Below are 13,587 nucleotides of genomic sequence, written 5' to 3'. Positions count from 1 at the left end.
ATTGGGAGTTGAGCATCTGAGTGTTAAAGATAGGAACACTTCCCAAGCTTCTTTTAATTAAGCCTACAGCTGTTAGGGGACATGGTTCAGACCTGGGTCTGGGTTTGCAACAGGCTAGCGGGTCTGGCTCAAACCAGGCAGGGTGCACACATATATCCCTACCTTCAGCAGCTTTGCCTTCATTGTGGAGCTGATAGTGGTAGTGGGGGCAAACTGGAAGGAGGGTGCAGCATTATTGGGATATTGCACAGGGAACATCACCCGCATCTTGACTCTCTGGTTCCCACAGTGCACAGACACTGTGCAGCTGCGATTCACCGCGTCCATCTGAGAAAGGAAAAGAAACCACTTCTGACACAGACCTCGGGGCCTTTAGGCATATGGTGGCTGAAATCCGCCACAAGGGGCAGGTCCCTCTGCAGAGGCCCCGCCAGGCTGCAATGCACACTGTGCACAGGGGCTGCAAACACAGAGATAGTAGAAACTCCAGACACAAATGGGGGACTGGCTCCCGCACTTCCCAGCTTTGCAGTGAGACTGCAGGGAGATAACCCACTCTGCAGTGGAAGCTGCAGGCAGGAATTGGGAGAATCCATTCTTAACATGGCCTTCTCAGTCCATCCCATGTCACTGGGCAGCTCCTCGTTTAGTGGGTTAACCCTATGCATCCCCTCTGGAGATCCTGGCCCTTTGGCTCCAAGCGGGCAACAGCAGCACCTGCCAGACAAACCCTGTAACCACCACCGACCAAGTAAGCTGCTCCAGAGCTCTCCCCTAAGCCACCCAGTTCTGCCTCCTCCTGGCAGGCACCATACACAAACAGGAGCTTGCTGTGTAAGGGACAGTTCAATTCCTAAGAGGCAGTGTGGCCTAATGGCTAGGGCATAGAGCTGGACTCAGGACACCTGGGCTCTACTCCTGATTCTGCCACTGACCTGATATGAGACACTCTGCACCTCAGTTTCCCTTCTGGCCCTTTGTCTTGTCTATTAAGATGATAAGCTCTTTGGGATAAGGGCTGTCTTTCATTAGATGCACATACATAGCACCTTGCACAATGGGGCCCTGATCTCTGTTGGAGCCTCCAGGCTCCATTATAATGCAAGTAATGATGATGCTGGGCTCTGGGGCTCACCCAGCACAGTGCACCTGGCCTGGTAGGTAGGAGAAAGGGACCCCAAGGCTCTCCCTGGCTGCTTCCAGAACCATCAACTAGGGAATGGGAGAAGTGGGGCAGAAGGAGCTCCAGGGCTCCCCACCTTCCTCCTCATTAGGGGCCCCCAATCATAGGTTTTAAACTTGAGTTCAGGCCGGCACTCATGCCACATGCTTACAAAACATCACAAGGGGCAACACTGACTCCTAGCAAAAGAATGAGCTCCCAGAGCACTTCCAGGGCTTCAGCCCCTAGCCACCCCCAGGGGCATAAGCCATTCGGAATCACCCCATCACCCCACCTGAGATACAGCCACTGCCGTGCCAGAGAACTTAAGCACTGGGGAACTTCTTACAGTGGCTTCCTTCCAGGAGAGATTTCCCCAGTCTGCCACTTAACAGCTACAGCAAGACTGTAGCTGTGGCCTGGGAAATACCTCCCCACCCCTCCACCACCCTGTGCATCTGTGGCCTAGAAATACCTGCACCTCCCACTCCCTGGACCCATGACCTTGGATTATCCTACCACTGGCCTGGGGAATGTTCTGCATCCTAGTCCAACGTAAGTGTTTAAAGCAATCAGCCTCGTAGTGCTTGGAGAGGATCCCCAGCACAAGACACTGGGCGATCCAGTCCTTCCCACGTCCCCTGCTGTCAGCGGGAGGAAATTCTCCCTCTACCTCCACATTGACGTTACGGATCTGCACGTTGATCAGGGAAAACTCCTGCTGCAGTGTCTGCGGCAGCCCCAGCTGGTCCGATTTTCTTCCCACCAGGAGGTCGTTCTGGAAATCTTCCTTTAAAGCTGGCGGAAGAAAAGGAAAACAAACAGGCTGAGGCAGGTTATGAAAGAGAAGCTTCAGGGGAACTGCTAATCTCCTGGTGCGCAAGGTGCCCACGGCAACAGGCACACACCATCAAAGAGCACGTGACCATGGGTACCACTCAGCTGTCTGGGAGCTGGGCCCAGCCCTTGGGCCAGACAGACAACAGTCTCTGAAGCCAGCAGGAAGAACCGCAGGCTGGATGGGGCCCTGGAGAGCCCATCCTTTGCAAATCATGGCCAGCTGCCTGCTGCTTTCCAGGTGGAGTTTAAGGCTTGGTTTTAATCTACAAAGGCCTAACTGGCTTGAGCCCTGCCTACTCAAGAGAGACCCTCCCACACGATATTACCAGAGCAGAGGGCAGCAGAACTGTAGCTCCTGACTCCCAGCAAGGGCTCTGTGCTTTGGAATTCACCCCCCGCACCTGCTCCAAGAGAGCCCAAGTCTGATGGCTTTAGGACATCCTGTAAATCCATCAAATGAGTCAGGCTCTCAAGCAGGGAGGGGTGCAGCAAAAGCCAGGGTTCATTTGCTTCCCTGGCTTTGGGAGGCTGCTAGGTTTATTATTACTTGTGCTAATCATTTGCACTTTTTATGTGGCAAAGGGGTCTAGAGCTCTGGCAAGGCTAATTCCAAGCCAAGGTGCAGTGTGCACATCTAAACGCATACATCTAGCTGCCAGGTCTACTGCTCACATGGCCTGTCCCGACAGCTACAGCATGCAAACAGGAGGAAGATTCCCTTCTCCTGAGCTGGGGCCTCCTGCCTCTCCCTGTTTACACAAGGATGGCACTAGCTTGGCCACCGTTCTGAGACAGCCAATCCCCACAGCAGGCAGCCACAGAGAGCAGGCTTTTAGAAAGGAGATGGGCTCTTACATCTCACTCATTCTCCCAGCAGGAGGGTGGGCTATACACCTGTAAGCAGTTTCTCTTTGAAGTCTGTTTCTGAAGTTTTTTTTGTTCAAGTATAGCTACTTTTAAATCTGTTATAGAATGTCCAGGAAGATTGAAGTGTTCTCCTACTGGCTTTTGTATGTTACCATTCCTGATGTCCGATTTGTGTCCATTTATTCTTTTATGTAGAGACTGTCCGGTTTGGCCAATGTACACGGCAGAGGGTAATTGCTGCACATGATGGCATATACAACATTAGTAGATGTGCAGGTAAATGAGTCCCTGATGTAGCTGATGTGGTTGGGTCCTCTGATGGTGTTGCTAGAGTAGATATGGAGACAGAGTAGGCAACGAGGAACCAATCCCTGTTACAAACCTCGTTGCCCACTTTGTCCCCATATCTACTCTAGTGACACAAAAAAATCCAGCCCTCATGGCTGCAAAGGAAAGCTTAAAAACTTGAATCAAATGTATGCAATGCAGCAATTTTGACAGGGTGAACGTATCCTATGCCCAGCTGGGCAGCAAAAGGGTTAACTCTTAGTTGTGGGGAGAGACAAGAGAGTACATTCTGCCCCATAAGAGCACATGAGCTGCCAGGTCAGGAGAAGAAAGCCATGGCCATGGCTCATTAAGGGTGCTCTAGACTAGGACAAGAGGTGCTGTATTTCATAGAATCATAGAACCAGAAGGGACCTCGAGAGGTCATCTAGTCCAGTCCCCTGCACTAATGCCAGGACTAAGTATTATCTAGACCATCCCTGACAGGTGTTTGTCCAACCTGCTCTTAAAAATCCCCAATGACAGAGATTCCACAACCTCCCTAGGAAATTTATTTTAGTACTTAACCACCCTGACAGTTATGAAGTTTTTCCTAATGTCCAACCTAAACCACCCTTGCTGCAATTTAAGCCCATTGCTTCTTGTCCTATCAGAGGTGAAGAACAACAATTTTTCTCCCTCCTCCTTTTAACAATCTTTTATGTACTTGAAAACTGTTATCAAGTCCCCTCTCACTCTTCTCTTCTCCAGACTAAACAAACCCATTTTTTTCAGTCTTCCCTCATAGGTCTTGTTTTCTACACCTTTAATAATTTTTGTTGCTGTTCTCTGGACTCTCAATTTGTCCACATCTTCCCTAAAATGTGTTGCCCAGAACTGGACACAATACTCCAGTTGAGGCCTAATCAGCGTGGAGTAGAGCAGAAGAATTACTTCTCGTGTGTTGCTTACAAAACTCCTGCTATACCTTTCGCATGGGTTAGCTGGCTGAGGTGAGCCATGGGGACAGGCGTTTGCATTTGCCCTTTCTCTAGCTTGCCCAGAAGGGTTTTGGTCTTTGCCAAAAAGAAGAATCAGGCTGCTGCTTTGGGACCCTGCCGCATTGGAGCCCCTGCCATTTTCCCTCATAGACTCATAGATATTAAGGTCAGAAGGGACAATTATGATCATCTAGTCTGACCTCCTGCACAATGCAGGCCACCAAATCTCACCCACCCACTCCTGCGATAAACCTCTCACCTATGTCTGAGCTATTTGAAGTCCTCAAATCATGGTTTAAAGACTTCAAGGTGCAGAGAATCCTCCAGCAAGTGAGCCATGCCCCATGCTGCAGAGGAAGGTGAAAAGCCCCCAGGGCCTCTTCCAATCTGCCCTGGAGGAAAATTCCTTCCCGACCCCAAATATGGCGATCAGCTGAACCCGAGCATGCGGGCAAGACTCACCAGCCAGACACCCAGGAAAGAATTCTCTGTAGTAACTCAGCTCCCACCTCATCTAACATCCCGTCACAGGCCATTGGCCATTCCCTACCTGCAAGGAGACAGAACCGGTTATTTAAAGCCCATTGCTGGGGCTCTAGACTGCCCGCGTAGGAGGGGAGCTCCAAAAGGAGCTACATCTCTCATCCAGGCCCTTGTTGCCCCTCATCTCAACGGCTGCAACCGCCTCCACTCTGGCCTTGGCAAACCCCATCCTGCCCTCACTTGTATCCTTCAAAGCACTGCTGCATAGGTCGTTTCCCCGGCCTGCCACTTTGGTCACGTCACCCCCTCCTTTAGCATCCCTCCACTGGCTGCCCCTTCTCTGCTGAAAACACCAATTCCTTGTCTTCACATGCAGGGCTTGTCATGGTCTAAACCCATCCTAGCTCCAAAACTAATGTGCCGAGATATTGACGCCTGTCTCGGCTGCTCATTTGTTCCATTTGCAGACAACACCATTGTGCCCTCTTGTGCTGGCCCTTGGGAACGGGAGACGCTCCCAGCAAACATCCACAAGCCACCTCATGGACCTCCTTCAGTTCCCTTCTTAGAATGCCCCTCAGATGGGATACCTACGAAAACACTGACAATGGCTAGGCAGTCGGTGTGCCAAGCCACTGCCCATCACGCTGACCAACTTCCTTGAACTCCCCATCTGTCTGCATCCACCTGCTGTCTCCAGTCTTACACTTCAATTGTAAGCTCCATGGGGCAGGAACCATCTTTCTAGGTCTGCCTTTGCCCAGGACCTGGCATGATGGGGCCATGATCCATGCCCAAGACTCCGAGGCGATATCGCCATGCAAATCAATGCTACTAACAATAGAGACAAGGAACCAGTTTGCTTTTCGGGAGTTTTTTCCTTTCTCGGGTGGATGACCCTTTCTTGGCAGGGTCATGTTGAACCCTCCCACAAGGGACGGTTAAGCAGGCATGTGTCAGTCTCTTACTCAAGAGCACAAACGACTACTGGCTTAGAGATGACCTCCAAAAGGTTTCCATTTCAAACAGCAAAAGAACTTCTCTCACCTTCCTCGTCTGCATGCCCGGAGCTATGCTGGGGTTCAGAGTCCTGGGCGAGGAGGGTCTTATCTGGCTCAGGCAGGAGGGCAATCCCATCAATGAGTTCGTCAACCCCTTCCAAGATATCATTAGCGCATAGCTGAAAAGAACAAGCACACCCATGTGCTGCGTCACAGGGATCAAACAAAGGCAGCCCAAAATACACGAGGAATGATACAGCAGCTCATCTCTCCAGGGATCTTAAATTAGCCAGGTGGGCGTGTGTGCAACAGCCACATCTCAAAGACCATGGCACTGCTTTCCTGCCGGCACCATGTGACAAAACACATGGCTTTTCATCAGAGAAGAGGCCTGGCCTTTGTCACCCAGCCTGCTCGACCACATCTCCCTTCATCACTTGCAAACGTGGCTCTGTGTGCACGTCCATGTAGCAAGCAGGGGGATAGATTAACGAACGGTTAGCCAAGTTTTATTCTAAAATAAAGGAGATTCGATTTTTCTAATACCATCCCATGACAAACTGATCAGTACAAGAATATCATGTGCCATGACTTGCTTTGCTTTTTAAAGCCAGTACTAGGATTTTTCCCTTTGTTATTTACACTATGGTCAGGACTAGCAGCCCCAAATTAAGGGCCACGACCCAACTCGGCTGGGCAATGCCCAGACAAATAGCCAACAGGCCCAGAGAACTCACAGCCTGGATTTACAAGACACAGGAGAGGTTGAACAGAAATATGGAGAGGCAGAAGGACGCAGTAATGACCGAACAAATGAGCTGACATGGCAAACTACCAGCCTTACTCATGGGCATCTCCCTGGGATACAAACGATGAATCTGGACATAGAAAAAAACTAATAGAAATCATGCAAAACTGCCTGACAAGAGACCAAACCAGGATTACTGCTAACGAGTGATGGAACACAGTGTGATCTGGCTGGAGGCGATGGGTCCAAGAATTGCTACTCTCACACGTCAGAAAGCAAGGGAGGCCAGCTGGAACCAAGGTCCCCATCAGAGCTTTGCACGCCAGAAGAGAGTGCACGTATTCTCAGACTTGACTCCCTAGGAGAGTTGGGTTCCTGCAGCACTGAGTCATCTGTGCCCAAATATGCGGAGGTCTGTAGAGGCAATGCCTGCTGGAGAGTTTTAGATTCTGCATGTTTCAGAGTAGCAGCCGTGTTAGTCTGTATTCGCAAAAAGAAAAGGAGTACTTGTGGCACCTTAGAGACTAACAAATTTATTTGAGCATAAGCTTTCGTGAGCTACAGCTCACTAAATGCATCCGATGAAGTGAGCTGTAGCTCACGAAAGCTTATGCTCTAATAAATTTGTTAGTCTCTAAGGTGCCACAAGTACTCCTTTTCTTTTTTTAAATTCTGCAGTTATCTTGGGGCAGTTGGTAAGCCTTCCCACTGATACTGGACAACACCACTTCATAGTGCACCTGCTGTTACAGCAGGGCTCAGGTGTCGGGAATAATCATTTGAGTGACAAAACAGCCTTGCTGTTCCTGTGAAGCCTTCGAGGTTCTGTATGTCCAGTGGGAAACCTCCTGCCTAGCAGAAATTTGTCCAGAGCACAGTGCAGCCTGCTGTACATTACAGGTCAGAGCTATTCTGGGGACACCATCATAGGGCCTAATCACATCAGCCACACTATCAGAGGCTCATTCACCTGCACATCTACCAATGTGATATGCCATCATATGCCAGCAATGCCCCTCTGCCATGTACATTGGCCAAACCGGACGGTCTCTACGTAAAAGAATAAATGGACACAAATCAGACATCAAGAATTTTAACATTCAAAAACCAGCTGGAGAACACTTCAATCTCTTTGGTCACTCAATTACAGACCTAAAAGTGGTTATTCTTCAACAAAAAAACTTCAAAACCAGACTCCAACAAAAGACTACAGAATTGGAATTAATTTGCAAACTGGATATAATTAACTTAGGCTTGAATAAAGACTGGGAGTGGATGTGTCATTACACAAAATAAAACTATTTCCCCATGTTTATTCCCCCCCACCACTGTTCCTCACATGTTCTTGTCAACTGCTAGAAATGGCCCACCTTGATTATCACTACAAAAGGTCCCCCCGCACCGCTCTCCTGCTGGTAATAGCTCACCTTACCTGATCACTCTTGTCGCAATGTGTATGGTAACACCCATTGTTTCATGTCCTCTGTGTATATAAAATCTCCCCACTGTATTTTCCACTGCATGCATCCAATGAAGTGAGCTGTAGCTCACGAAAGCTTATGCTCAGATAAATTTGTTAGTCTCTAAGGTGCCTCAAGTACTCCTTTTCTTTTTAGCTCAGAGTTAGGCTCTGTCTACACTACACACCCTGGTGGCACCGTGTAGCATACGGATAGCCATACACTACAGTGAGAAAGCACACCGCATCCACACTGGTGTGCAGCTCCATATGTGAGTGAAAGGCTTCAGCAGCGGGGAAATCTTTCCCCACTGCTGGAGCCTTTCCCTGCAGGAGGGAAAGGGCTCCAGCACTGGGGAGCTATCAGAGCCTTTCCCCCATGCCAGCATCTTTCCCCATGGTGGGGACGGGCCCCAGGAGAGGCATGCAGTATTCAGACACGTGTAGGCCTCCTCTCATGAGTATAAATAGCAGTGTAGACGGTGAGTAGAGAACCATGTGCGGTATGTACTCAGAGCGGTAGGTCTGTACTGGTCTAAGCTGTGCCTCACTGTCTTCTCTGCTAACTGTACCTGTGGTAGGGGGGCTGTGTGTGTACACTCCATGCCGCTAAAAGAAGGGTGCACTGTAGACACACCCTTGGGGGGCTGAGCTGTGAGTGAGAAGGCTGGATGGCACCTAGAGATCTTGTGCCTGAGCTCTGCATGATGCCGTCAATCGCACTTCATACAAGTAAACGATGGTAAATTTGGCACTTCAGAATGCTGTCCCCAGTCCAACGCCAAAAGTGCTTTGCATACCCTCTGCAGCTGGGAGTCAACCCGCCACAACCGCAGCGTCTGGTCACGAGACCACGTGACCAGCTGGTAGTCCTTGGAGCCTAAAAGAAGAGAAAATAATTTCTAGAAGTAACAGAAAACAGACTTGACTCTATTTATGATACAAGTGGACTGAACCAAGTAGCTAGGTCCAGTAGATAGACCACTGAAGTGGGAGTCAGAACTCCTGGGTTCTATTCCTGCCTTTGATATTGTCCAAGGTCACATAGCAAGTCAAGTTTCAGAGTAGCAGCCGTGTTAGTCTGTATTCGCAAAAAGAAAAGGAGTACTTGTGGCACCTTAGAGACTAACAAATTTATTAGAGCATAAGCTTTCGTGAGCTGAGCTGTAGCTCACGAAAGCTTATGCTCTAATAAATTTGTTAGTCTCTAAGGTGCCACAAGTACTCCTTTTCTTTTTACTGTAAGGAGAGTGATCACTTAAGATAAGCCATCACCAGCAGCACGGGGGGGAAAGGAGGAAAACCTTTCATGGTGACAAGCAAGGTAGGCTATTTCCAGCAGTTAACAAGAATATCTGAGGAACAGTGGGGGGTGGGGTGGGGTGGGAGGGAGAAATAACATGGGGAAATAGTTTTACTTTGTCCTGGACGCCCCATCATCTCAGGCATTGGCACCCTGACAGCAGGATTGTCTGGCTATGTAGACTCCCTCCTCAGGCCCTACGTTACCAGCACTCCCAGCTATCTTCGAGACACCACTGACTTCCTGAGGAAACTACAGTCCATTGGTGATCTTCCTAAAAACACCATCCTAGCCACTATGGATGTAGAAGCCTCTACACCGACATTCCACACAAAGATGGGCTACAAGCCGTCAGGAACAGTATCCCCGATAATGTCACGGCAAACCTGGTGGCTGAACTTTGTGACTTTGTCCTCACCCATAACTATTTCACATTTGGGGACAACGTATACATTCAAATCAGAAGCACTGCGATGGGTACCCGCATGGCCCCACAGTATGCCAACATTTTTATGGCTGACTTAGAACAACGTTTCCTCAGCTCTCGTCCCCTAATGCCCCTACTCTACTTGCGCTACATTGATGACATCTTCATTACGTGGACCCATGGAAAAGAAGCCCTTGAGGAATTCCACCATGATTTCAACAATTTCCATCCCACCATCAACCTCAGCCTGGACCAGTCCACAAAAGAGATCCACTTCTTGGACACAACGGTGCTAATAAGCGATGGTCACATAAACACCACCCTGTATCAGAAACCTACTGACCGCTATTCCTACCTACATGCCTCTAGCTTTCATCCAGATCATACCACACGATCCATTGTCTACAGCCAAGCTCTACGATATATTTGCTCCAACCCCTCAGACAGAGGCAAACACCTACAAGATCTCTATCATGCATTCCTACAACTACAATACCCACCTGCTGAAGTGAAGAAACAGATTGAAAGAGCCAGAAGAGTACCCAGAAGTCACCTACTACAGGACAGACCCAACAAAGAAAATAACAGATCGCACCTTCAGCCCCCAACTATAACCTCTCCAACGCATCATCAAGGATCTACAACCTATCCTGAAGGACGACCCATCACTCTCACAGATCTTGGGAGACAGGCCAGTCCTTGCTTACAGACAGCCCCCCAATCTGAAGCAAATATTCACCAGCAACCACACACCACACAACAGAACCACCAACCCAGGAACCTATCCTTGCAACAAAGCCCGTTGCCAACTCTGTCCACATATCTATTCAGGGGACACCATCATAGGGCCTAATCACATCAGCCACACTATCAGAGGCTCGTTCACCTGCGCATCTACCAATGTGATATATGCCATCATGTGCCAGCAATGCCCCTCTGCCATATACATTGGTCAAACTGGACAGTCTCTACGTAAAAGAATGAATGGACACAAATCAGACGTCAAGAATTATAACATTCAAAAACCAGTTGGAGAACACTTCAATCTCTCTGGTCACTCGATCACAGACCTAAGAGTGGCTATCCTTCAACAAAAAAGCTTCAAAAACAGACTCCAACGAGAGACTGCTGAATTGGAATTAATTTGCAAACTAGATACAATTAATTTAGGTTTGAATAGAGACTGGGAATGGATGAGTCATTACACAAAGTAAAACTATTTCCCCATGGTATTTTTCCCCCCCACCCCCCACTGTTCCTCAGATGTTCTTGTTAACTGCTGGAAATAGCCTACCTTGCTTGTCACCATGAAAGGTTTTCCTCCTCCCCCCCCCGCTGCTGGTGATGGCTTGTCTTAAGTGATCACTCTCCTTACAGTGTGTGTATGATAAACCCATTGTTTCATGTTCTCTGTGTGTGTATATATCAATCTCCCCTCTGTTTTTTCCACCAAATGCATCCGATGAAGTGAGCTGTAGCTCACGAAAGCTTATGCTCTAATAAATTTGTTAGTCTCTAAGGTGCCACAAGTACTCCTTTTCTTGTAGCAAGTCAAGTCACTGCTCCACTCTGTGCCTCAGTTTCCTCATGTAAATGCAAAATGGGGCTGAGACTGCTGCTGGAGTTACAGAGGAGAAAACTGCAATGCAGGTAAAAATATATTTTGAAGTGAAAGTTTTCACATGGGAAATGAATCGGATCTACTAGGAGGCACTTATTTTTAAAGCATCACACTGTTGTGTAGCTGAAAAGCCAAGTAACAATGTCAAAGTGAATTGCAAAGCAGAAAAAAAAAAGGGTTTCGCCTGTAACATCTCCTTTAGGATGCAGAGAGCACAACAGGTTTTCTACATTTGGAATATTAAATTCTGGCTCTACCCCGCCTTCCCTCCTCCCCACAAGGATTTTGGGAATCTCTCGAGGACCTGAGGCTGTAATGCTGCAGAGGTCCCAGCCCTCAATTGGTTGACACAAACATACGAGCAGCTGTCCTACACACAGCATGGATTTCACTTAAACTAGTTTCAAAACAGTTTAGTTAACCTGGTGTAACTTTGTGCGTGGATGCGCTTCAATAGATTTAAAACTGGCTTGTGCTGATTTAGCTTGTTCCTGTAAATTTACCAATGCAATTAAACTGAGACAGACCAGGTTTAAACCTTCCTAAGAGTGTCCACACACTAAGGTCCCCCAGTTTAACTAAATCAGTTTAAACAACACCTTTAGTTAAGCCGGGACAACTTTGTCTGCAGCCCCAGCCTCTGTGAGGTTATGAGGGCATGCAAACGCAGTAAGAGGTTATAATAATCAAATGTATAACACCCCCCCACCTTGCATAGCTCTTTTCAGGAGATCTCCAAGTGTGTTACCAAGGAGGTCAGTGTCATTATCCAAATTGTATAGAAAGGGAAACCGCGGCACAGAGAGGGAGGTGACTTGCCCAGCAGGCCAGTGGCAGAGCTAGGGATAAGAACCCAGGTTTCCTGAGTCCCAGGCCAGTATTCTAGTCACTAGGCCACACTGCTTACTGGTTAGCACGTAGTTTCAACGGGAAGAGAACAGCCAACACCCATCCCTCTGAGCAAAACCAAAGGAAGAAGTTTCCTAAGTGCCATTACAAAAATTCCATTAAATGATTGGGAGGAGGGCCTGGGGACCTGCTCTGGAGAAGAAATTAGTCCTGGTTAAATCTGTGTAGATAGGTGGTTTGCATCAGTGCTGCCAGCCTCACCACCGAGCAGGGCAAACGAAATGGTGGTGACAGATATAAAGTCCATGCCCTGTACCCAAAGAGGGCAGTGACATCATAAGACCCTCGTGTGAATTAAGGACCAGGGGCCTGTGGTTACAGCGAGAGAGGAGAACCCAGCAGTGGAGCTGTGCAAGTTAAAGCCCTGTGTGTGCCCTCATTGCTCTGTTTGGTTATCTGACCTTTTTGTGGGATTTTCTATATTTGAAAATGACTGACTAGGGCAGGGGTGGGCAAACTTTTTGGCCCCAGGGCCACATCGCGGTTGCGAAACTGTATGGAGGGCCGGGTAAGGAAGGCTGTGCCTCCCCAAACAGCCTGGCCCCCACCCCCTATCTACCCACTCCCACTTCCCACCCCCTGACGGCCTCCCTCAGAGCCCCCAACCCATCCAACACCCCCTGCTCCTTGTCCCCTGACTGCCCCCTCCCGGGACCCCCTCCACACCTGACTGGCCCTAGGGACCTCACCCCATATCCAAGCCCCCCTGCTCCCTTTCCCCTGACTGCCCTGATCCCTATCCACACACCCACAGACTACCATGCCTATCCAACGCCCCCGTTCCCCATCCCTGACAGCCCCCACCCACAAACCTCCACCGCATCCAACCACGCCCTGTCCCCTGACTGCTCCCCCAACCTCTTTCCCATCCAATCACCCCCTGCTCTCTGTCCCCTGACTGACCCCCAGGACCCCCTGCCCCTTACCATGCCACTCAGAGTGGCAGGACCGGCTTATTGGAAAGCCTGCGAGGCAGGTGGGCGTAAGCCACGCTGCCCACTTGGCAGCGCAAAAGGGGGGACAGCAGCGGAGAGACCTGGGGCTAGCCTCCCCGGCTGGGAGCTCAGAGGCCGGGCAGGAAGGTCCTGCGGGCTGGATGTAGCCCACGGGCCATAGTTTGCCCACCTCTGGACTAGGGTCTGAAAACTGGCAGGAGGGTTCCTTTCCCCAGGCTCCACTTCCTTTGGCTGGTGTACTGAGTATGTGGGTGCTATTGAAAATGCAGCTTTTATTGCATGGGATGCTCCTGATATTTGTGGCTTGCTTTTTCCGTGCAATAAACGGTGAAGCTCAGAGGAGTTCACTCAGAGTTTTGAATTTTTTCCTTCACTTTATGCAAGAATCTTATTCTTGTACAATTTATTCTGAAAAATCCATTTAAAAACAGACCAACGGGATAGCGGGAAATGAGAGAGTCACTGTTGATACACTCTGCACTCATATCAATTGGCTCCTTTAGCCTGGGAATGGTTTGCGTGGTCTCATGCAACAGGACACGT

The 13,587-nt window shown here is 49.1% G+C and overlaps 1 protein-coding gene across 7 annotated transcripts in view; it reads right to left on the bottom strand.

Moving 5' to 3' along the window:
* Positions 1 to 13,587, bottom strand: part of WDR59 (WD repeat domain 59) — an 85,176-nt gene that overhangs the window by 33,956 nt on the left and 37,633 nt on the right. For all 7 annotated transcript variants that reach the window (XM_038368209.2, XM_038368210.2, XM_038368212.2 and 4 more), the window contains 4 exons: positions 8,629 to 8,708; positions 5,668 to 5,800; positions 1,836 to 1,960; positions 163 to 327 (listed from right to left, as the gene is read on the bottom strand). In XM_038368209.2, the coding sequence (XP_038224137.1) occupies positions 163 to 327; positions 1,836 to 1,960; positions 5,668 to 5,800; positions 8,629 to 8,708 (503 nt within the window). The remainder of the gene's footprint in view (positions 1 to 162; positions 328 to 1,835; positions 1,961 to 5,667; positions 5,801 to 8,628; positions 8,709 to 13,587) is intronic.

This window comes from Dermochelys coriacea, chromosome 12 (genome assembly GCF_009764565.3).
Source record: "Dermochelys coriacea isolate rDerCor1 chromosome 12, rDerCor1.pri.v4, whole genome shotgun sequence".
In the NCBI taxonomy this organism is placed as follows: domain Eukaryota; kingdom Metazoa; phylum Chordata; order Testudines; family Dermochelyidae; genus Dermochelys; species Dermochelys coriacea.
This window is presented reverse-complemented; position numbering and strand designations above follow the sequence as displayed.